Source organism: Leptonychotes weddellii, chromosome 15 (assembly GCF_054177405.1).
Source record: "Leptonychotes weddellii isolate Sample4059 chromosome 15, ASM5417740v2, whole genome shotgun sequence".
In the NCBI taxonomy this organism is placed as follows: Eukaryota; Metazoa; Chordata; class Mammalia; order Carnivora; family Phocidae; genus Leptonychotes; species Leptonychotes weddellii.
Genome location: NC_138383.1, coordinates 3,668,761 through 3,691,844, shown reverse-complemented (window position 1 = coordinate 3,691,844; position 23,084 = coordinate 3,668,761). Strand labels below are relative to the sequence as shown.

The window sequence follows — 23,084 nt, the reverse complement described above, 5'->3', positions numbered from 1 at the left end:
ACCTTCTCAGTAAGGTACTCTGACCCCCGTTTTATCCCCCACTTACCCACATTTTACAGATGGTACAACTGAGTGACAGCTTAAGTAACTTACCCAGGGTCACCAGCCAGTAAGGGGCAGAGCTGAAATTTAAACCCCAAGTTCGTACCCACAGCCACTACACTGTATCTCTAGAGAGGTGCTTGGGAATGATAAAGCTCAAGTTGCTCGTGGGGAGAATTTCTTGAGTATACAGTCAGGGAGGGATGGGAAGATGGGGCTTTGGTGGAATCGGTGACATTTTATGTCTAAGCTGGAGATTGGGTACGTGAAGGTTTGTTGATTATTTGGAATTTATGCCTTTTGTACATCTTAAGTATTTCCAAATAAATTTTTTTTTAAGATTTTATTTATTTGAGAGAGAGCATGCGCACGCACACAAGCGGGGGGGGGGGGACAGGCAGTGGGGGAGGGAGAAGCAGAATCCCCACTGAGCAGGGAGCCTGATGCGGGGCTCCATCCCAGGACCCTGGGATCACGACCTGAGCCGAAGGCAGACACTTAACAGACTGAGCCACCTAGGCGCCCTTCCAAATAAATTTTTAAAGAAAAGAATGTCATGGTAGTATGACTTGGGTAATAAGATGGAAATGTCTTGGTGCACCGGGCACCTCTGCTCCCTGCTCTGTTAAGTCCCTGGTGAGGAAGGGAAGGTGGACCTTGATGGGAACCTAACATCCCAAGGGTGCCCCCGCAGGATTTGTGGAGTGGAGCAAGGAAGGGGCCTGCTGCTGGGGGCCGTGGCTACCATGTTGTTTCCTTTACCTGTGAAGGTGACAAGGGGCACGCAGATAGGACCCCCTGGCTCTAGAGCCTGCACAGACAGGCTGTTGATCAAGGTCAGCTGCTTGTTGAGTTTAAATAGCAGTGAAAGAGTATGTCAGCTCTCCGTGAACTTATAATCAGAGGAGCCTGTTCCTGGAGAATTTCTCCCCGAAACCAAAGGCTCCAGACTCCTCTGTGTGCTACAGCCAGAACAGGAACATCCTGGGGGCTCTCCCAGCTACTGGCCACCAGGTAGATTCCATACTCCTTACAGAGCCTACACCTGCCTCTCCAGCCTCAGGCCCAGCCGCTCTCCCTTGAGGCACCAAACTCCAGCCACAATGGCATGGTTTCAGCCCGTGACAGCACGAGAGCTCCTTCTCAGGTCAGGACCTTCCCCACACTGTGCCAGCTGGCGGGTGTGAGCTTGAGTAGCCCGCACATGCACACGAGCTTGGGTGTGCACGCACACACGCTTCACCTGGCCGGCGGTTCTCCAGGCCCAGCCTCATTGTCACTTCCTCACCAGATAATATTAGCTTCTTTGGCCCACTGTTACTCTTGTCATGCTTACCACAGCGAGTACTTGTGTATTTGTGGAATCATAATCTCTTACTAGATTATAAACTACAAGGACAGGAACCATATGTTTTCCACAGTATACCCAGTGTCTGGCACAAAACTGGCATCCATTAAACATGACCTAAATACATAAATACGGAGAGGGTACATGAGGGTACAGGCGGTAAAAAGAATGCTAGACAGAGAAAGCCAGCAGACAGTGATTTGACCCCTGACTCCTGTGCCCTGCGCCCCTGGTTTTCCAGAGCACCTAACCTCTGCAGTTTCGTATCTCACCATGCGGCCTTTCTTTCCTTCTTGCCCTGCTGAGATGTGAGCTCCATGGGCGGGAGTCTGCCTTTTCTGTTCTCGGGCATTGCCCCAGCGCCCAGAAGAGCGGCTGGCTCTAGGAGGGCTTAGTGTGCGCAGGCGAGGGACCGCCTCTGCCTCTGTAGGAGGGAGCTGGCTGGTGTCAGGGTTTCGAAGCGTGTAGGAAAAGTTTCCAGCAGTTCAAATAAGGGAATTTTGGCATACCATGTTAGATTATCAGAGGGCTGCTGGGCAGCAGTGGGGGCTTAGAGCAGCACTGGTGGGTGGTAGGTCTCGTTCCTTGAGCCTGCAGCGTCGGGCGGTCTGCAGACCACACCAGAGGTTGGGATGGTGCAAAGGTGTGGGTGGCAGAGGGAAAGGCCACTGTCCCAGGGGGTGCCGGGTGGTGGAACTGAAGCTCAGACACTGAGACATGTTGACCAGTGGGATAAAACTTAAGGAGGCTGGGGCAACAAGGGAAGTTCCTGCTCTTGGTCTCCTTGTCAAAGTTTGAAGAGGAGCTCCTTCTAAATCTGCCCTCCAGAGCCCCGAAAGGCCAGTTTGAACTTCCTGCCCACACCGTAGCCTGCTGTTTGAGGAGAGCAGTAGTAGGAATTTAGAAGCTCTGTGGGCCCTGTTGTGACAGTGCCCTCTGAAAATTTTAACTGAAAGCAGAAAATTGTTTTAAAGAAGCCTTGGTTTCTCAGAGGATGGTTTCATGTCTGCCTTTTCCCCAGCAGGTGTCGCTGTCATTTGGTAGTTTACTGGGGAGAGGCAAGATCTGGGAGAGTTGGCCCACACACCAGTAAGCTGGCTGCTGTCTTCATGTTCTCTGAGTCAGTGACTTGTTGACGGTCCCTAAATAAAATCAAGCCGAAATTCTCAGCCTGACTGTGTTCTGCTGCTCTATTAAAACAGTGATGTGTAGGATAGACTCGTCTGTGAGCCTCTGTTGTTGAGGGATAGGCTTAGACGCAGGTGAGTTTGAGAAGAGCAGTGTCACGATGACTCGGATACCTACTCTTTGGGCGGTGAGAGATGGAGTAATTTGTATCTGAAGAGAGTAGATGGCTGGTCAGAAACTGCCCATTTGGTTTATCTATATTATTATACGAACATACCAGATTTTGAGATCCTCCACTTAAAATTGAGATTATGTGAGTTAGCTGTTAGTTTTCAAAGATCTGAAACATACATACTGGTTTACACCAGAGAAGCTTTATCACTCTCTCATATAAAAGAGGCTCAACAGGGTCAGAATTCTTGGTTCCTTCTACCTCATCACTCTGCTATGTGAGGCTTCTCTTCCCTTTCCTTCAAACTTTTCCTACAAAGGACCAGAAAGCAACTGTTTTAGACTTTGCTGGCCTTGTCTGGTCTCTGTCACATATTCCCCATTGTTCTTTCCCCACCTTTCAAAAATGTGAGAAACACTTAGTTCACCGGCTGGCTCCTGCCCTATGCAGCCCTCTCCCCTTCAGAGGGGAGACTGGTTTGGGATTCTTTGACTCTTAAAATGAGACTATAAAAGTGATCACACATCATGTAGTGCAGACAACATGAGGAAAATGGAGTATTCCATATTCAGATATCTTAGGATTGGTGCTTTATATTCAAAACTAGTTACCTATTGATAACATTTATTTATTATACTTCTTTAAAACCAGCGACTGATAGCATTCATTTATTATATTAGCCTTCTTCATTTCTGTAGCACGAACTCCTTTTCCCCTAAATATTTTGAAGAGAGAGAGCCCTGCGTTTGTCTTCTGATGTTTTTGAGAAGATGACAGCGGTGTAGTGGAAGAGCGTGGCTGGCGCTCAGAGACGAGGCACCAGTGCATCTTGGTCAGCTCACTTGGGCCCTGGAGTCTGTGTGGAGGAGGGCGGGACAGGGTGATTTCTTAGGTCCTTGCCAGTTGTTTCCATCGGATTCTGAGTTCAGGCAGGTTTTCTGCATTTCCGTTCTTTGAAAAGGCAGGGTGACAGTCGACGGAAGTACTTGACTCTTGTGGGCGCTGGCCTCCAGGGTCAGTTACTACAAAAGAGAAGGAGGGTTTGGGCGCCTGGGTGGCTCAGTTGGTTGGGCGACTGCCTTCGGCTCAGGTCATGATCCTGGAGTCCCGGGATCGAGTCCCGCATCGGGCTCCCTGCTCGGCAGGGAGCCTGCTTCTGCCTCTGACCCTCCCCCCTCTCATGTGCTCTCTCTCTCATTCTCTCTGTCTCAAATAAATAAATAAAATCTTTAAAAAAAAAAGAGAGAAGGAGGGTTTTCCACAGCAAGGGTAGGTAGAGCTCTGTAGCTTACTAATAGTTCTCTTTCCTCATTCTGTCCCTCTTGCTTCTCCTTCTCTTCCTCCTTTTCTTCTGCGGCTGCTGCTTTTGAATTTTGTAGTAAAAGAACCAATTGTGTTCATACTCTGAGCTTCCTAAGAGGCAGTAGCTGGGTCTAGAGTAAAACCTTTGGGCCAGATACATTAAAATGTGTAATAAAGCAAAATGGTAGCATGCTGATCACATATTTTTATTTTTTTAAAAAAGACTTTATTTAGAGAGAGTGTGAGCTGGGGGAGGGGCAGAAGAAGAGGGAGAGAGAGAGAGAATCACAGACTCCGCGCTGAGCACAGAGACCAACTTGGGGCTCGATTCCATGACCCCAAGATCATGACCAGACCCGAAATCAAGAGTCGGAGCCTTAACTGACTGAGCCACCCAGGTGCCTCCATGCTAATCACATATTTTTAAATAAATTTCGTGGTGGTGTTTCCCAGACAGATGTACTTCTGCTCTGCTCTCAATTTCATTTGCGGAGTTGTAATGGAAAGTTGCTGTTGAGAGAGATACAGCAAGTTTGCTTTAATTAATAGATTTGGGTTTTTTTAATCAAAGTATAATTAGTGTTCTATTAGTTTTCAGGTATACAGTCTAGTGATTACTCCATGCTCATCATGCTAAGTGTACTCCTAATCCCTTTCACATGTTTCACTCATCCCTCACCCCTCTCCCGTCCTGGAACCTCCAGTTTGTGTTCTGTATTTTAGAGTCTGTTTTTTTGTCTCTTTATTTTCTTTATTTGCTCGTTTGTTTTGTTTCTTAAATTCCACATATGAGTGAAATCATATGGTATTTGTCTTTCTCTGACTGACTTCTTTCACTTAGCATTATACCCTCTAGGTCCATCCATGTTGTCACAAATGGCAAGATCTAATTCTTTACTGTGGCTGAGTAATATTCCAGTGTCATATGTGTTTGTGTGTGTGTGTACCACATCTTCTTTATCTGTTTATCAGTGAACACTTGGGCTGCTTCCATATCTTGGCTATTGTAAATAATGCTGCAGTAAACATAGGGGTTCATATATCTTTCCAAGTGAGTGTTTCCATTTTCTTTGGGTAATTCCCAGTAGTGGAATTACTGGATCATATGGTCATTCTATTTTTATTTATTTATTTTTTTAGAGAGAGGGAGAAGGGGGAGGGAGAGAGAGAATCTTAAGCAGACTCTATGCCCGTGCAGAGTCCGACATGGGGCTCCATCTCACCACCCTGAGATCATGACCTGAAATCAAGAGTCAGACGCTTAACTGACTGAGCCACCCAAGTGCCCCTATTTTTAATTTTTTGAGGAACATCCATACTCTTTTCCACAGTGGCTGCACCAGTTTGCATTCCCGCCAACAGTGCACGAGAGTTCCTAATAGACTTTTTTTTTTTAGAGCAGTTTTTGGTTGACGGAAAGATTGCGCAGAAAGTATAGAGTTCCCACAATACTTCCTCTCCCCACCCCTAACACATCCTCAGTTTCTCCCATTATGAACTTCGGCCTTGGTGTGGTGCATTTGTTGCAATCAATGAACCAATATTGATACATTATTATTAACTAAAGTCCACAGTTTACATTTGAGTTAACTTTGTATTATGCAGTTCTAATGGGTTTTGACAAGTGCTAATGTCATATATTCACAATTAAAGTATCAAACCGATTTACTGCCCTGAATGTCCCCTGTGCTGTACCTCTTCCGCCCTCCCCAAGCCCTTGTCAACCACTGATGGTTTCACTGTCTCCATAGTTTTGCCTTTTCCACAATGTTACATAGTAGGAAGCATAGACTATGAAGCCTTTTCAGACTGGCTTCTTTTACTTAGCAGTAGGCATGTAAGATTCCTTCATTTCTTGTCGGGACTTGATAGCTCATTTTTTTTAAATGTGAATTTTCCATTGTACAGATGTTCCAGTTCCTTTATCCATCACCTATAGAAAGACATCTCAGTTGCTTCCCATTTTGGGCAACTAGGAATAAAACTGTTCTAAACACTCCTGTGAAGGTTTGTGTAGATAGACGTTTTCAACTCACTGGGGTAAATACTTAGGAACTTCTGCTACTTTAATTAGCTAAAGGCCAGTGTCAGAAAAAAATACATTTGAAAGCCCCTGTGTTTAAAAATCAACCTATAATAGGTTTTATAGGTTTTTGTTTTTTTTTTAAGGAAAGATAGAATGGATGTTCATTTCCTGTGCCTTTGAGTTGAAGGTGAATAACCATCAAATCTAAGTAAATTATAAAAAATGTTCCACATCTGTAGCAAGGCCAGGGAAATAGGAGCAGAGAGGCAGAACATGGGTAAGAGAAACTCTGCGCTCGGAAGGGATAGCCATCACAGAACTAAAGCCGCGTGCCACATCCTTTGTTCTTCCCTTAGAAAATCCTAGGTATTCAGAGTTGGAAGGAACCCCAGTGAGTCAGCTGTTGATTGTGAGATCATATACCATATACCATATCATACACCATATACCATCATATTCATATACCAAGAAAGAAAAAACACTGCCAATTGACTGACGTGTCCTCAATGGTAGGACACATCCTGATGTAAATGCTATTAACATATGAAGAAATGTAAGTCTTAGAACTGGTAAAATACAGTATTCACCACAGATGGAGTAACAGGCATGGGACAAAGAACAGTATGATGCTCACGTATTTGGAGTGGCAGAAACTTGAAGGTTTTGCCTAATGGCTTTTATTCCTTCTGGAAGGTAGTCAGAGTTCATCTTCTGAGGAGGAGGAGCTAAAGGAAGGCCTTAGCGGCTCCAGAGTGGAAGGTCTTTGAGTGAGTCATTGACAGCAGTGGAACCCAGCAGACCCAGGAAATGGTAGAATGGCTGGGAAGCACTGAGGGTGCCCTGGGTTAGGGACACAAACTCATAGTGACACCAGACTACATGGCTGTGATCTGAGTCAGGAGTGGAGAGAGTGGACAGTGGCTTCATCTAGGATTAAGGGTTTGCTGGGCAGGGCGACAGAAGAACAGTGGGCAGAGGCCTTGCAGACGCAGACTGTGAGATAGTGCAGAGCCCATGCTGGAAGACGAGAAATGCAGGCCGACAGTAACATTTTGTGTTCCCCCCAGGATTGACTGGAAATACTTTTATAATGTTACTTACACTTTTTAGATATACACCGAACTAGGTATAAACTCATTTTACATAAAGACATTTACAAATTAAGTAGAAAAAAACCCCATTTTTTCAAACAATAAGGTAGGGGCACCTGGGTGGCACATTTGATTGAGCAGTCAACTCTTGGTTTTGGCTCAGGTCGTGATCTCAGGGTCGTGGATCAAGCCCTGCATTGCGTTCCACACTCAGTGCGGAGTCTGCTTGAGATTCTCTCTCCCTCTCCCTCAACCCCGCCCCCGCCCCTCAAATAAATAAATCAATCCTTTGGGGGCACCTGGGTGGTTCAGTCAGTTAAGCATCTGCCTTTGGCTCAGGTCGTGATCTCAGGGTCTTGGGATCGAGCCCCGCATCGGGCTCCCTGCTGAGCTGCTTTCTCTCCCTGCTTCTTTCTCTCCCTCTGACACCACCACCTCCTGCTCATGTGCTCTCTCTCAAATAAATAAATAAAATCTTTTTTAAAAAAAAGGTAAATGTTATGCCCTGGATGTTCATGTTTCAAGTTCAAGATGGGAACGACTTGAGGCTCAAATTCTTTGCATTTCATGTGTCTATGCTCCCTTAGGAATGCAGGGTTACTACTCAAATCACCTTCACATTTGGCATGCTTATTAGTAATAATACAGCCCTATCAAGGCTACCACTCAGCTCCCCTGCTCCTCCTTTCTGTTGAAATTGCTGTGGAACTTTTGTTTATGCAACACTCAGATGGCATTTTGGCTTTCACTTAATTCAAGTGCATCGTTTGCAAGTTAGCCCACCTGTATGCTTTTCCAGCGAATCTGTAACAGAGTAGTGCTAGCGACGTACCACCATGGGTGCTTTAATCGGATAACACAGAATGCACGTGTGTGTATTGTCATCAGAATTAAAACAAAAATAGATATAAATTGATGGGCATCTAAGATCCCTTAATTTGAGAAAACACTGGCCGAGAGCAGTGGTTCTCAAAGTGTGGTCCAGGGACTGCCAGCATCATTAGATCAGTCACCTGGGAACTTGCTGAGTGCGTCTGCTGTCAGCCAAAGTGTGAACTGCTGTGAACTGCTGCTCTAAGCTAACTGAATCACTCATTTTATTTTATTTATTTATTTATTTTTTTTTTAAAGATTTTATTTATTTGACAGAGAGAGACAGCGAGAGCAGGAACACAAGCAGGGGGAGTGGGAGAGGGAGAAGCAGGCTTCCCGCCGAGCAGGGAGCCCGATGCGGGGCTCGATCCCAGGACCCTGGGATCATGACCTGAGCCGAAGGCAGACGCTTAACGACTGAGCCACCCAGGCGCCCTGAATCACTCATTTTACAGATGAGGAAACTGTGGCCCAAAACCTGCTGCTCAGAAGTGCAGTTAGTGTCCATGAAAACGGGGTCTCAAACCTGAACCTCTGGACTTCAGTCCATCTCTGTTTCCAAAGCACTACCTTGTCATTCTTTCTCAGTTTTTATTTTGTTTTCCTTAGTTGGGGCTGGGTTTTGAGGAGTGTTCCTAAAGTTTTGGGTTCTCGTCCTTTGTTCCTTACAGTGCCAGAACCTACTAGGACCTGTTCCAGCCAGCCCCAGCCTGCCGGTAACAGTACCAGCACTTGCACCAGCACTCTGTCCAGCGGCAGCAATGGCAAGCGCGCATCTGCCAGCAGCCAGCAGCCAGCTGCATCCCGTTACCTGCCTCGCGAGGTACCTCCACGCTTCCGCCAGCAAGAACAGAAGCAGCTGTTAAAGAGAGGCCAGCCATTGCCCGCAGGGGCTCTGGCCAGTGTGAGCCCGACCCAGGGTGCTGGGCCCGCAGGGGTAAGCCCTCCTCCCCTCCCTGGAGCCGGCGCACAGCAGCATCCCAGTAAGCTCCAACCAGGTAAACACGCATAGAGGGAGGCATTCCTTTTATCGGAACCGCTGTGCCATTTTCAACTTTGCCGTCCGGTGATACACAAATAGACATACTTGGTCCATGTTCACTGTATGCATGTAATGGAGGGAGCTCGCTAGCTAGATGGTGGATAGATTCATTTCAATTGAATTTTATTTTATTTTTTTAAAGATTTTATTTAAGAGAGAGAGAGCGAGGGCACGAGTGGTGTGGGGGACAGAGGGAGAGGGAGAAGCAGGCTTCCCGCGAAGCAGGGAGCCCGATGCGGGGCTCCCTCCCAGGACTCCAAGATCATGACCTGAGCCGAAAGCAGATGCTTAACTGACTGAACCATGCAGGCACCCCTCAATTGAATTTTAAAATTCAGTTCTGTTTCCTCCTCCTTCTATATATTATTTCTCATCGGTTTTCTGATGGCATTAGCTCCTTCAGCTAAGTTTGTTTCTCACCAGAAACTAGAGGTCTGCACAAGAGTGCATGTGCATCTGTCAAGGCAGATGCCATAGAATCGTGCAGTGAGAATTCTTAATAAAACCTTCCTGCCCATTTCCGAGGCTGGCCTGTGACTGTGCCTGCGCTCTCTGCGGGGAGGTCTCAGCGTTTGATCGGGAGTGGGTGCTTCTAACTGTCACTTGTTCAGACACGTTGAGCCAAACCTGCCAGGTCTCGTGCTCAGCACCTGCGTGTCTGGGGTTCTGATCCCCCTGCTTCTTGCTGGCATCCTTGCCTGCAGTTGGACACCAGCTTTCTCTTGACTCCTGAGAGAAATCACCCCCACTCGTTCGCTTACTTTCCAGCTCCTAGACTGCTGACAGCTCTCCTGTCCTCTCCTCTCTCCCCTCTTCCTATCTTCTTGACCTTACTGATGGACTCCTACTCTAAACAATTGCTTTACCAAAGTGTTAGAGAAATTTTTGGAAGAGAGCAAAGTACATGTGTTCAACTGCTGCGTTTCCCTGTTATTTTCTTAAATCGTTCCATTTCGAATGATTTCACAATCAGCATTGATGCTGGCATGGACACCGTCTTTGGTCATGGTAGTGAGACTCAGGCCTCAGAAGCAAGGAGGCTTCTTACATTAGATCGGGATCTAAAAGAAACCTGCCACAAGTTATATTAATATTTCTTTCATGTGCTGCTTTCTAACATAGAGAATAATTCCAACATGGCTTAAGAGTTGTTTTTTTTTTTTAAAGATTTTATGTATTTATTTGACAGAGAGAGAGACTGCAAGAGAGAGGGCACAAGCAGGGGGAGTGGGAGAGGGAGAAGCAGACTCTCTGCTGAGCAGGGAGCCCGATGTGGGGCTCGATCCCAGGATCCTGGGATCACAACCTGAGCCGAAGGCAGATGCTTAACAACTGAGCCACCCAGGCACCCGTGGCTTAAGAGTATTAATAGCAGTATTTCTCAAAACTCCCAACTTTGTGGTATATTTGAAACAAATATTTTTAGCTTGGCCGTATGTCTTTAAATAGTCTTGACTCTGATCTGCTGAATTCCTGGTAGAGGGTATGTAGGTCAATGGTTGTCAGCAAAAAGCAAGGGAAAAAAAAGAAATTATCAAATATAGTCATTGACCAAGAATATGGTCCGTCTACTTCACCACAAGCAGTTATTATCAAACACAGTTACTTTCTACACTGAAACATGGTCCTCAGGAAAATCTTAACACAGACAAGGAGTGTGTAGTCATCCCTAAATAGCTTGGTGTTTTAACTTCAGATGCTTGTTTTGAAAAACTGGAAAAGAACTGTAACAACCCTGCTTTTTTCAGGCCTTATGCCACTGTTACATGATTAGTTGGCAGGACCACATCAGGGTTCCCATCAGATGCTGTTGGTGCAGGACGTTACCAGGACTTTCTTAGATAAGTAGAAGATAAGGAGTTGCTTCAAATTTGGGGGTTGGAAATAATATCCTTTATTAAAATATTGGTCTCTGTAAATAGCCTCCGGAAAACTATTTCTAGTTTATTATAGTTAAAAATAGATAGATAGATATAGATACAGGGGGAGACTAATCAGCATTTTCTGTATAAACATCTCAGGAAATGGAATCAATCTATATTATATTAATAAAATAAGAAATGACTGATTTTTGGCTCCCAAACAAAAGTCTTCATTTTATACCAGTTTCATCTCTTTCCCAACAGTTGCTGGTATCATAGCCAGATGAACCTTTCTGATTCAGGTCCCCTCGAAACCTGTCCTGCCTTACTAGTTCCTACTGCACAAAGTCTCGCTTTCTCTGCCTGGCTGTCAAGACAGCCTTGTCTAGTCAGCGTTTTCCCTTCTATTCTGTTTGGCTTACTTTCCATTCTGCCAGCACTGTTTCCTCACTGTGTCACAAATACGCCAGGCTCGGTGTCATCTGTCTCAGTACGTGCATGCACCTGATGGCCTCCCCCTTCCTTTCTGTCCAGGTCATCACGGCCCCGCCCCACGAAGCCCCTTCCGTGCTTCCACTCTCTGCTCCTCTTGCTGCAGGAAGGTGCTCAGTCTGCAAATACATCTTCACCTTCATGGCACACTGTGCAGGCTACGTTGTTTGCTGATTAATTTTAAGAGTCTCAGCTCTTGATTAAATTGAAAGTATCCTATAAAGAGTCTCACTTTCCTATGGTATGACCAGCCTAGAGGGGTGGAATGAGCTCTACACTGGGGGTAGGGGTGGGGGGGATGATGTCCTGGCAGCTATAGGACTCACTGGTCATACCCCTCACCTAGGACTTCATTCTCATCCAAAATCAGAGGTCTGAACCTCTCAGGACCTCTAATCTCTAAGGTCTCTTCCCTTTAATTTCTGAGTCAAATACTGTTCCAAAGAGCTTGTTTGATTTTTGTCCATGGAGACGTTGCGGGAACTCCGTCTGGTGTTGTTCGGGAGTCAGCACGGGGATTGCAGGGGGCAGCAACGCGCATGGAGGCAGCATGGCTGAGGGGTCAGGAGACAAGCTGGTGGAGCCACGGCCTGCCTTCTAGAGTTCTCACCTGTGACATGGGGGGATTCCTACTCTACAGGACTCTGAGGGTGAGATTATTTGTTTGGTACTCAGCAGAGGGCCTTGCATCATACAGTAAGTGCTCCATAAGTGCATCAAATATGTGCCCGTCTTTGACATGCTATTATGGAGCAGCAGTTGTTTCTTAAACTTGCAAAATTTTTAAATGAATAAATTCCTCACAGTGCAATAAAGCTTTCTCATCCTAGGGGTGCTGGGTGGCTCAGTCGGTTAAGCGTCTGCCTTTAGCTCAGGTCACGATTCCAGGGTTCTGGGATCAGGCCCCGCGTCGGGCTCCCTGCTCAGTGGCTCCTGCTCAGTGGGGAGCCTGCTTCTCCCTCTCTGCCTGCCGTTCCCCCTGCTTGTGTGCTTGCTCGCTCTCTCTCTCAAATAAATAAATCTTCAAAAAAAAAAAAAGCTTTCTCATCTTTCTCTGACCTGTGTACATTTTGAAATTTCAGCTATCCTTCCTAGAGTTGAAGCATTCTGTGAACTTTTTCATGGTGCAAGTTACTTACTAAATTCATATCCAGGTGAAATCCGGAAGAGTAGCCACATTTTCTTGTTACATTGAAACTTTTCTAGATACTGCTTCAAGTAAAAGCTCGCATAATTTTTTTTTTTTTTTAATAATACATAGATTGTCATTGAGCTTGATTCTGGGTCAGCAGGTTTCCACCCCTGTAGCCACACCTGAAAAATGCAGTTTTGCTCATGATTCCATTCCTCTGACAGTAAGGTTAAGTTAAAAAGTAGGAATGTTCGGTCACTGAACTAAGATTGAATTACCCAAGCCGGGAGTAGGTAAATGACTCATCCTTAAGATTTTAGCAGCAGACTATTTCTCGTGAAAAGAAAAGTGGAAAGGGATTGTTTCAGACCAGCACATTAATTTCTATTTTTCCCAAGTGTATCAGCATGTGGACTCTTTTTTCACCCACCAAAGGCATAGTGTGATTGGCAAAGATTAAAGAAGGTTAAATATCCCTGGAAAGAATCAGTGGACTTTGAATCACCTTTATCATAGCTTTAAGAAGTTATAGTGAAAACCTGCTAAAATTAATGAGCATCCTGGTTCCCTCCCATCTGAGTGCAGGGCCGTTTGCCTTCCTTCCTCCTCCCTGTGGAGGGATTGTCACAGTGTTTGCTGGAGTAAGGGAAAGCGATCTGGTCCACCTCAGTATATACAGAAAGCACTTATAGATACCAGTGAACAGTGTTGGTGTAGAAACGGGAACATGTGTAAAGAATTGAAAACTGAAGTCATACTCGTTTTAGCACAGCAAGCGTAGCTACGTTTTCTACACTGTGACATAAGGCGGTGGTAGCATATGCAAAGAGACCCAGACTGACAGTCATTTCTGTATTCGTTCATTTCCTTTATGTCCCACATGCTTTGGAAAAGGATATGTCAGTAGATCAGTCTGGCTGTTACAAAGTTTTGTTATGATTCACCTTGTAATTTACAGTAATCTGTCAAACTTGTTCATATGGAAAAATTGCATTGCCAGTTTTTGCCATTTTTTGCCAAGCTGATACGCTAGCTTGATACTTATGCACCGTCTCTTTCCTCTGGTTACTCCATCAGAATGCCTAGGCAGCAGTCCCACACACAGCTTGCATACCTTTGAGAGGAGGAGAGGCTAACCCGCCAGAACTGTGGTCTCTTCAAGCATGTCTGCATTAAGTCACCAAGCAAAACATTTCTTGAATGCCTACTAAGTATAGGGATACATAGTCATGCCTAAGTGGGTTGGGGTGCCACTAAGAGATAACGGGGGGGGCACGTGCCCATTAACCCAGACAGAGGATGGGGGACTGCCAAGGAAGGCTTTCCCATGGAGACAACCTGAGCTGAGTTTTGGATTAGCTGTGAAAGGCAGGTGATAGAGCAGCCTCCGTGGGTGATGAAGGTGGTTCAGCGTGGCTGAAGTGCAGGGGGCAGTAAGGGGAGATGGGGCTGGAAAGGTAGCTGTTAGTATTACTAAGTAAAGCAATAAACTAGCACAAAAACTTACTGTGATTACCCAGTCACATCAAATTCATATTCAAAGCTATCCCAGCGCATTGCTTTTGGAACTTGTTAGGCTAATTCTAAAGTTCATCTAGAAGAGTAAAGGTACATAAATAGAATAGTCAAGAAAATTTTTTTTTTTTTTAAAGATTTTATTTATTCATTTGACAGAGACAGATAGCGAGAGCAGGAACACAAGCAGGGGGAGTAGGAGAGGGAGAAGCAGGCTTCCTGCCGAGCAGAGCCCGATGTGGGACTCGATCCCAGGACTCTAGGATCATGACCTGAGCCGAAGGCAGACGCTTAACGACTGAGCCACCCAGGCGCCCTCAAGAAAATTTTTTAAAAGAGTAATGAGCTATCAAATAGAGCCATGATCCTCCAGTAATTAATTACAACTGTGTGTTACTGGGGCAAGAGTAAACAAACAAATTGATGAGATACACTGGAGGGACCAGGGAACACACACACACACACACACACACACACACAAACGGAGGTTTAGGTTAGTATGGCCTCCCGAACTACTGGGAAAGTGGCAGCTCCCATCAACACAGTGCTAGAAAACCATACACGAAACAAACATGAAAACTGTTGCAGGTGACACAGGAGAACATTTCCAGATTGTGGCCTGAAATTTTCTCTTAGGCAAGAAGACATGAAAAGAAAGCCTGACAATGTTGAGTGTATGAAAGTTATAGACTTTTTTGTACAATCCCATAAATAAAACCTGAGAGGAAATACCAAGCCTTCCTATAAATCAACAAGGAAAAAAAAACAGTCCAGTAGGAGAATGGGCAAAGAATGTGAACAGGCAGATTGTAAAGCTACTACAAATGAGTCCTAAACATTTTGAGAGAGTATTATTTGTGACCAGGAGGAAAATAAGTGAAAATGAAAACAACAGTGATACACCATTTTTCACTCACCAAACTGCCAAAACTTGAAAATCTATTGTAATACCAGCAGTACTGTTGATTGAGTGCTTACTATGTGCTAGTTCCAAGTGCTTCACACATTAATTTTTTAGTCTTCACAGCAAGACTCCAGAACAACTCCACCGGACTGGTGAGGGCGTGGGAAGGGGCAACTCTGATTTGCTGTAGGTAGGGATGTAACTAGTGTGGCCACTAGGGAGGGCAGTTTGGTAGAATTTATAAAAATTTTAGGTGGTCCTATCTCCTGACCCAACTATTCTTTTTATTTTGTTTATTTATTTTTAAGTAGGCTCCATACCCAGCATGGAGCCCAACGCAGGGCTTGAACACACAACCCTGAGATCCAGACCTGAGCTGAGATCAAGAGTCAGGGGTTAACCAACTGAGCCACCTAGGCGCCCCTCCTGACCCAGCTATTCTAACTGGGAATACATCTCTTTTGCTCTCCCAGTCCCTATTGCTCAGCGGTTATCGCTTGCCCTGTGGCATGAGCTAGTGGTAGGTGAGTTGAGAATGTCAAAAGGCAGGAGGAGGGGCACCTGGGTGGCTCAGTTGGTTGGGCAACTGCCTTCGGCTCAGGTCATGATCCTGGAGTCCCGGGATCGAGTCCCGCATCGGGCTCCCTCCTTGGTAGGGAGTCTGCTTCTCCCTCTGACCCTCCCCCGTCTCATGTGCTCTCTCTCTCTCATTCTCTCTGTCTCAAATAAATAAAATCTTTAAAAAAAAAAAAAAAAAAAAAGGCAGGAGGGACAAACTGTCAACTGTTGTCTCTTTGAAACAGTTACAAATGTAGGAACATTATGAACCTTCCAGTGACTGACATCGTGCTTTGCCCCACACGGAGAGAAAGCATGACCTGTGTTTGGGAACTAGTGGAACTTCTGCTGGGTTTCAGGTCTTCTGTCACTGCAGTATCCAAAGAGACATACTCAAGAGTTGTCAGGGGTGGAGAGGGGCTCCTGCAAAATGAGATGGAGAAGCCAGGGTTCCTCCCAGCCCCGGTCCAGGTTCCCTATTTAAGCAACATTTGTCTTGAAATAAAACATTGACTTTCTAAAAAAATAATGCAGGGGAAAATGGATTTTTTAATTCATGTATGAATTTGTGGAGGGGAGCTCATGTAGCCAATTGGCAAACACTTGTAACTGGTAAGATAAGTGGTAGCATATAAATGTAGTGAATCACACGATTCAGGTTCCAGAAAAATGTCATTTTGTCTTGTGATTTTCTAGGCAAGATTTGCAAGTCTGCTGCGTAGCTCTAGCTCCAAACACTTGAGAGCTTTTGTCTTTAAAAAAAAAGAAAAAAAGGGGCGCCTGGGTGGCTCAGTCAGTTAAGCGGCTGCCTTCGGCTCAGGTCATCATCCTGGGGTCCTGGGATCAAGCCCCACGTCTTCCCTGCTCAGCGGAGAGCCTGCTTCTCCCTCTCCCTCTGCCTGCCACTCTGCCTACTTGTGCTCTCTCTCTCTCTGTCAAATAAATAAATAAAATCTTTAAAAAAAAAAAAGAAAGAAAGAAAAAACACCTCTTTTTCATTGTGCTAAAGGCAGAACAATGTATTGTTTTAGTGACTGCTTTGTACATTTATAAACAGAGGCTTTGATTAATATGCAGTAGGGTAGTGTTTGCTTCTTAGATCTTTTTTAGATAGAGGCAGGAAAGTAATTAAGAAGTTGGACACTTGCCAGTTTACATATGGGGCTCGTTTAGAATATTATCGCCAGTGTTGGTATGCCAAATGTTTCAGGGTTGTTTAGGAAAAGCGAGAAGGAAGAAGGAACGCACAACAAAGGCGGTATGAAAGAGCAGCATTTATTTGCATGCAGCCAGTAGGCATTATGCCCTTATTCTTTTGGCTGACTTTCAGGACAGCAGAAGAGGGGCCCTGGCGCTCCCTGTAGCTGGTCCTGAAGTGCAAACGTTGGTGACAATCGAAAGAATTTAAAGAGGAAGGAAGATCGGTTTAGTGTCAGCTGCAATTAGATAATCAGAGCTTTCAGATCCCCTCCGTGGACGCCTCCCCCTCGCTGAAGGGGATGAATCGGATACCTCCCGGAGCGGAAAGGGCACGGCCGGCCCCTGCTCCGCGGGCGCCCGCAGGTTGCCGGGGCGCAGGCCGGCGCGGGAGTCTGCTGGCGGCGCCACAGCGGGAGGCTCCTGCGGCGCGCAGCCGACATGGTGGAGCTGCGCGCCCCGGCCGGCTCGCCAGGTAGCGTCTCCCGGGGCTGGGGCGGTCCCTGCCCGCAGGTACCCCACCCCCGGCGGCGCGGAGCAGGAGCGGGAGCGGGAGCGCGGCGGCGGGGGCGGCAGCTCTGCGCCCTGGGCCCTTGGCTGCGGCTCCGACTGGATAAAATGGCGTCTTGGAAGGGAGCCGCCGGCCAGCGCGGTGCGGCACCTCCGCCGCCTGGGCGCCCACTACCCTGACCGCGACCGTGACCCCTGCTCTTCCCGCCGCTCTCCCCCGCTTCGCGAGCTCCCGGCGCGCCCTCCCCAAGCGCCAAGCAGCACCTTCTGCCCCGCGTTTTGTCGCCGTGCTAATAGGTTCTTAACCTGGAGGAAGCAAGCTTGTCCCACTGCTGCTTCGCAGAAAACACAGGCCCGAAAGCGGAGTCTTGTGCACACTTGGAGTATTGTTCCCAGTAAATCTTTTACTCCGGTCTGCATTTCGTAATTCCTTGCATTTGTGGAAGTTGACAGATGAAATGTTTAGAGTCTGTCCAGCGATGGAATTCTGAATTCAAAGCGCTTTCTCCGTGAGATTCTCGCACACAGTAAATGCAGTGGATGGGGAGGCATCTTTGCCTCTCAAAAGCTGAAAACAGTTGTTAACATTTATCCTGCATCTTGAAAGACAAGTGGCAGGGAACTTGTGTTACCAGTTTCCCCTTTTCCACTAGGGGAAAGCATTTGGAATTACTTCGTTTAATGTATGGTTTACTCTTTTGTCATTTTAGTTCCAGGGACTGTGGTCATGAAGCATGAACTCTGTGCTCTTGTCGGTGTTAGTACTGATTAAGCATTATGCACACTTCTGAGTAAATCTTGTCCACACTTCCCTATCTGATGAATTTGATACCTCATTAAAATTTTGCTTACTCTAGCTCCTGGACGCTCTTCGTTAAATACTTTTCCTTGAAAATTTTATCTTTATATGGTAACATTTTGGAGCTTAAAAAAAAAGTTTTTCTCTTTAAATCATGCTATTGTGTAATCCTTTTTAAATTAATCACTTAAGACAGTTATGTTACTTAGATTTTTATAGAGATATCTAGTTTTAGAATGTGTAGACCATTTAAACAGCAGAAGAAAAGAGAATTTAACATAATACACAAACTTCATTACTTTTTCCTTTTTAAGGCTTTTTTTAGGGGGGATTATTTTGATAGTAGAATGGTGGAGCGGAAGGAGCACTAGATGCAGCTTTCAGTTCCATCTTTACTGCTTATTAGTTATAACACCGTCTCCAAGTTTGACCTCTCTGAGCCTCTGTTTCCCCATCTGTCAAATGGACATAATTTGTTAAGGTTCAGTTAATTCAGTGTGGGTGGAGGTACTTCAGAATTTCAAAGTGTTATGTGATGGATATGACAACCCCTAGTTATAAACTCTCTCAGACTTGTTGTATATTACAGGTATGGATTTTAGCCTTTCAGAGCTCCTGGGCTATACAAGAGAGTCTAGAATACCTATAAGAGCATTCAGTCTTTTATTTCAGAGCTTTCATTCATTTCAAAATGCTTGCTCCTGCAAGTCAGTCATTTCACAAAATTTCTTCCCCATAGTTCTCTCTCTCTTTTTTTTTAAGATTCTATTTATTTATTTGAGAGAGAGAGAATGAGAGACAGAGAGCATGAGAGGGAGGAGGGTCAGAGGGAGAAGCAGACTCCCTGCCGAGCAGGGAGCCCGATGCGGACTCGGTCCCGGGCCTCCAGGATCATGACCCGAGCCGAAGGCAGTCGCCTAACCGACTGAGCCACCCAGGCGCCCCCCCATAGTTCTCTCTTTTAGACGAGAACTAAAACAGATTTGTGAATTGATAACACAGTCAAGAGACTTTGGTTTATGCAAAGTGTGTTATTCAAATATTGTCGAAGCCATAAAGTTCTCTTAAGAATAATGGTGTGCCTTGAACATAAAGAGAATAATGAATGGTCTTTTACATTGTCATTTTTGGAATAAATTCTCGTATCAGAATAGGTTGTGATGATGGTAGGCTGTGGCAGCGGCGGTGGTGCTGGTGATGAACGTGGTGGCTGTGGTGGAGAGGAGGGGGAGGGGAGAGACATTTAGGGATTCCCTGGAACAGAGTCGCTCAAACCGTGCTCCTCAGAGACCCGCGAAAGACTTGAAAGGAGTCTGAGTGGGGAGGAGACAGCGGGGAGGGGATGCAGCCTCATTTTCCAGGCTCTGGGGTTAACACCTCCATGTGTTGGCAGTATCAGCTCCACTGTTTGTGTTTTGTTGCTTGTGTTGTTTTTACCTGTGTGCTGAGAAGACTGTGGTGAGTGGTAAATTTCAAATCCACTTGAGTCTATAGTCAAAAACCATAACCGTTGTGTTAAAATCATAACTTTTTGCTTTAGCATATGAGACCTTTCAAGCGTTTAGAAAGATTTTTATGTTTAAGCTGTTATTTCTTTTTAAGATTTTATTTATTTATTTGAGAGAGAGAGCACAAGCAGGGGGCGGAGCAGAGGAGGGGGAGAAGCAGGCTCCCCACTGAGCAGGGAGCCTGATGTGGGGCTCCATCCCAGGACCCTGGGATCACGACCCGATCCGAAGGCAGACACTTAACCGACTGAGCCACCCAGGTGCCCCTCAAACTATTATTTTTTTAAATATTAGAATAATAGGACACAATTGTTTGTCATTGTCAAACTTCTTGAGTAGGAAAAATAAATGACAAAACAAGATACAAGTGAAAGAAGGGGACTAAGGAAAAACTAAGGCACGGAGCGAAGCCTGTCATGCCTGTGTCGATTGTGGCCTGGGGTTGTCTTTGCAAAGAGCGTTCCTGAGGCACTGAGAATGTATCAGAACTGGGAACACCAAGGAGTAGGGCCAAAAATCAGAAGTACAGCACCACAGTGTAGAAGTAGTTTTACTCTTCATCCTTAGCTTTTTGGTTTCTATGTATTTAAATAGTGCCCACAAAAGTACTTTTCTTAGGTAAATGCTTATATGATTTTGGATGTCTGAGAGTTTAATCACAATGAAAACCATCATAGTAATTGTCTCTTTCACATTTTTCCTTACCTACTGTTTTTGTTACAACTGAAAACATTTAAGTAGAAAACTAGTTTTAGTGACTTACATAGTAAGTAATAAACCATTGATAAATGAGTAGCAAATTACCTTGTTAGCCTCCTCTCAGCCCCTCCAAAGAGTTCCATGTATAAGGATCTCCAGTCTTTGCGGTCTTGAGGACAAAAGCCCTTGTTTCAAAGTGGATGCAGGCATTTCCGTGCAGCGGTGAGGACTGAGCCTCTTGGGACCCCCGTGGTAGCGGTGTCACCTCCCCTTTGTTGCCTCCATGCCAGAGCACAGGGCCACGTGCCGTTCAGCAGAACACTCTTCCAAGTCGCTTTACTGAGACCTTTCTTCATCTGCTTTCATCTCTTCCGTCCTTTTGCTCTTCTCCCCTAGTCTTCTCACTCCTTTTTGCCCCTTCCCACCGTTCATCCCTAGTTTCAGAACGTTCAGCTCACCTCTGAATTCCGAGCACTTGTCTCCTGGTGCGATCCACTTGCAGACATGTTCTTGCTTTTGAGGAAGAGGGTACTGCTCAGTGACAGCACCTAGATTTCTCAGCTACAGCTGTTAGCTACAGCTCCCACTTGACCGGGCTGTTGAGGAGGGTGACAGGCCTGGAGAGGAGACAGGAGTGGCAGTGAGGGCCTTTTAAGGAGCTAGATAAAGCACCTGCAGTGTTGGGCTAGTCCACATGGAGATCGGAGGGGACACGGGCACACCCTACGCTAATGAGCTGAAACACTCACATCTGAACTTCTGGCTTATTTCTCCCAGGACGTTGGGGCACATCTGCTTGGATGTCTTGCAACCACCCCAGACTCACTTGGCCAAGTGTCCACCCATCGCCTCCCTTCCCCAGCCTTCCCTTCCCAGAACTACTCTTATTCTAGTACTCCCAAGCTCAGTGGTTGGCAATATCATCCACTCGGGACCCAAACCCCACATCTGGACATCACTCTTGAATCCTCCTCTCCTGCTCCCCACATGTCCAGTCTTTCACCAGGTCCGGTGAATTCTGCCACCTTAAATATAACTCCATCTCTCCATCTCCCATAACAAGGCCTTCAGATTAGATTATTACCATCTTAGCCTCAACTACGGCCACCAAAGTGGGGAATAGAGAAAAATTAGCATTTGTTTTTATTTTTTAATATAAAAAGTAAGGAAGGAATTCTGATGTTCTAATTCTAATATCAATTCTACAGCCTGATGCACGTATCTTGTCATCCAGTCCTGGGTCCCAGGTGTCATATATATGCACGGTGCAGTCTCCTGGGGTGGGGGTAGGAGTGTGGTCTCACAGCGGGAAGGACTGTCTCATGGCCAAAGTCATTCCTTCTTGCCCTCAGTGTTCTGTGCCAGGGGCAGCTCATGTGGGCTCTCAGTTATGTTTTCGTAGACCTGACTGCCCTAAACTTGGCAGTCTTAGCATTGCTGTCATCTGGGGAAATGGGGACTAAAGGCAAACATCTTTGGTACCCTACAGATTTCTGGCTATCTCCTGGCAAATTAATTGGCATTCTGTCAAAGATAACTCAGTTATTGGGGTGCCTGGGTGGCTCAGATGGTTAAGCATCTGCCTTCGGCTCAGGTCATGATTCTAGGGTCCTGGGATTGCGCCCCACATCAGGCTCCTGGCTCAGCAGGGAGCCTGCTTCTCCTTCCCTCTGCCTCTCTCCCTGCTCATGCTCTCTCTCTCTATCTCTGTGTCTTAAATGAATAAATTAAAAAAAAAAAATCTTAAAAAAAAAAAGATAACTCAGTTATTGGGATGCCTGGGTGGCTCAGTCAGTGAAGCGTCTGCCTTCGGCTCAGGTTATGATCCCAAGGTCCTGGGATCGAGTCCCACATCGGGCTCCTTGCTCGTCGGGGAGCCTGCTTCTCCCTCTGCCTGCCGATCCCCCTACTTGTGCGCTCACACACTCTCTCTCTCTCACAAATAAATAAATAAAATCTTAAAAAAAAAAAAGATAACTCAGGTATCTTTGACAAGGGGCTACGTGTTCCAAACATAATAATGTGTAGAAAATGAAAACTTTTATTTTTAACATAAAAAATACAGGAGGGATGCTTTACTAATCTTTGCTGTATATAATCTGGGGCTTTCTGTTGGTCATCCTGCATGGGTCTCATCCCACACGTGTGCTCATTTGTTTGTTTTGTTGGAGCAGCATTTGAAAGTAAATTGCAGATATCATAACCCTTAAATATCCCCTATATACAAAGATGTACGGTTGTAGTATGGTTATATAAGAGAACAAATTTAGGAAATTTTTTTTAAACTTTTTTTTTTTAAAGGTTTTATTTATTTATTTGAGAGAGAGAATGAGAGACAGAGCATGAGAGGGAAGAAGGTCAGAGGGAGAAGCAGACCCCCCGCTGAGCAGGGAGCCCGATGTGGGACTCGATCCTGGGACTCGAGGATCATGACCTGAGCTGAAGGCAGTCGCTTAACCAACTGAGCCACCCAGGCACCCAAATTTAGGAAATTTAACTTTGGTATAATCCTGTTATCTAATATATCTAAATTTAATACATTTAAATTTCACCAGTTGTCCCAAATAATGCCATTGAAGCAGTTCAATTGTCTATATATATGTGTAGAGAGAGAGAGAGAGAGAGAGAGAGAAAGAGATGTATCTATATATACTTTTTTAAGTTTTATTTATTTTTTTTTTTTTTTGCGATGGTGGCTTTAAAACTTTTACTGCAATGTAACAATGAAGTAAACAGTAATTAGACACCTACCAATTTCTTCCCAAAACAAACCAAAAAAAAAAAATGTAAACAGGAAAATAACTCTGCCTATACTTGTACAGCTTCTCAAATCATGTTCGAAGGGTCTCACATTCGATGATCAAGAAATTTTAAAATAGCAGTA

The 23,084-nt window shown here is 45.5% G+C and overlaps 1 protein-coding gene across 10 annotated transcripts in view; it reads left to right on the top strand.

Moving 5' to 3' along the window:
• Positions 1-23,084, top strand: part of TNRC6C (trinucleotide repeat containing adaptor 6C) — a 145,144-nt gene that overhangs the window by 54,518 nt on the left and 67,542 nt on the right. For 9 of the 10 annotated variants that reach the window (XM_081804384.1, XM_081804390.1, XM_081804381.1 and 6 more), the window contains exon 4: positions 8,654-8,980. In XM_081804384.1, the coding sequence (XP_081660510.1) occupies positions 8,654-8,980 (327 nt within the window). Of the gene's footprint in view, positions 1-8,653; positions 8,981-17,137; positions 17,160-23,084 lie in introns of those variants that run through there. The other variant, XM_081804391.1, reaches the window with a different exon arrangement.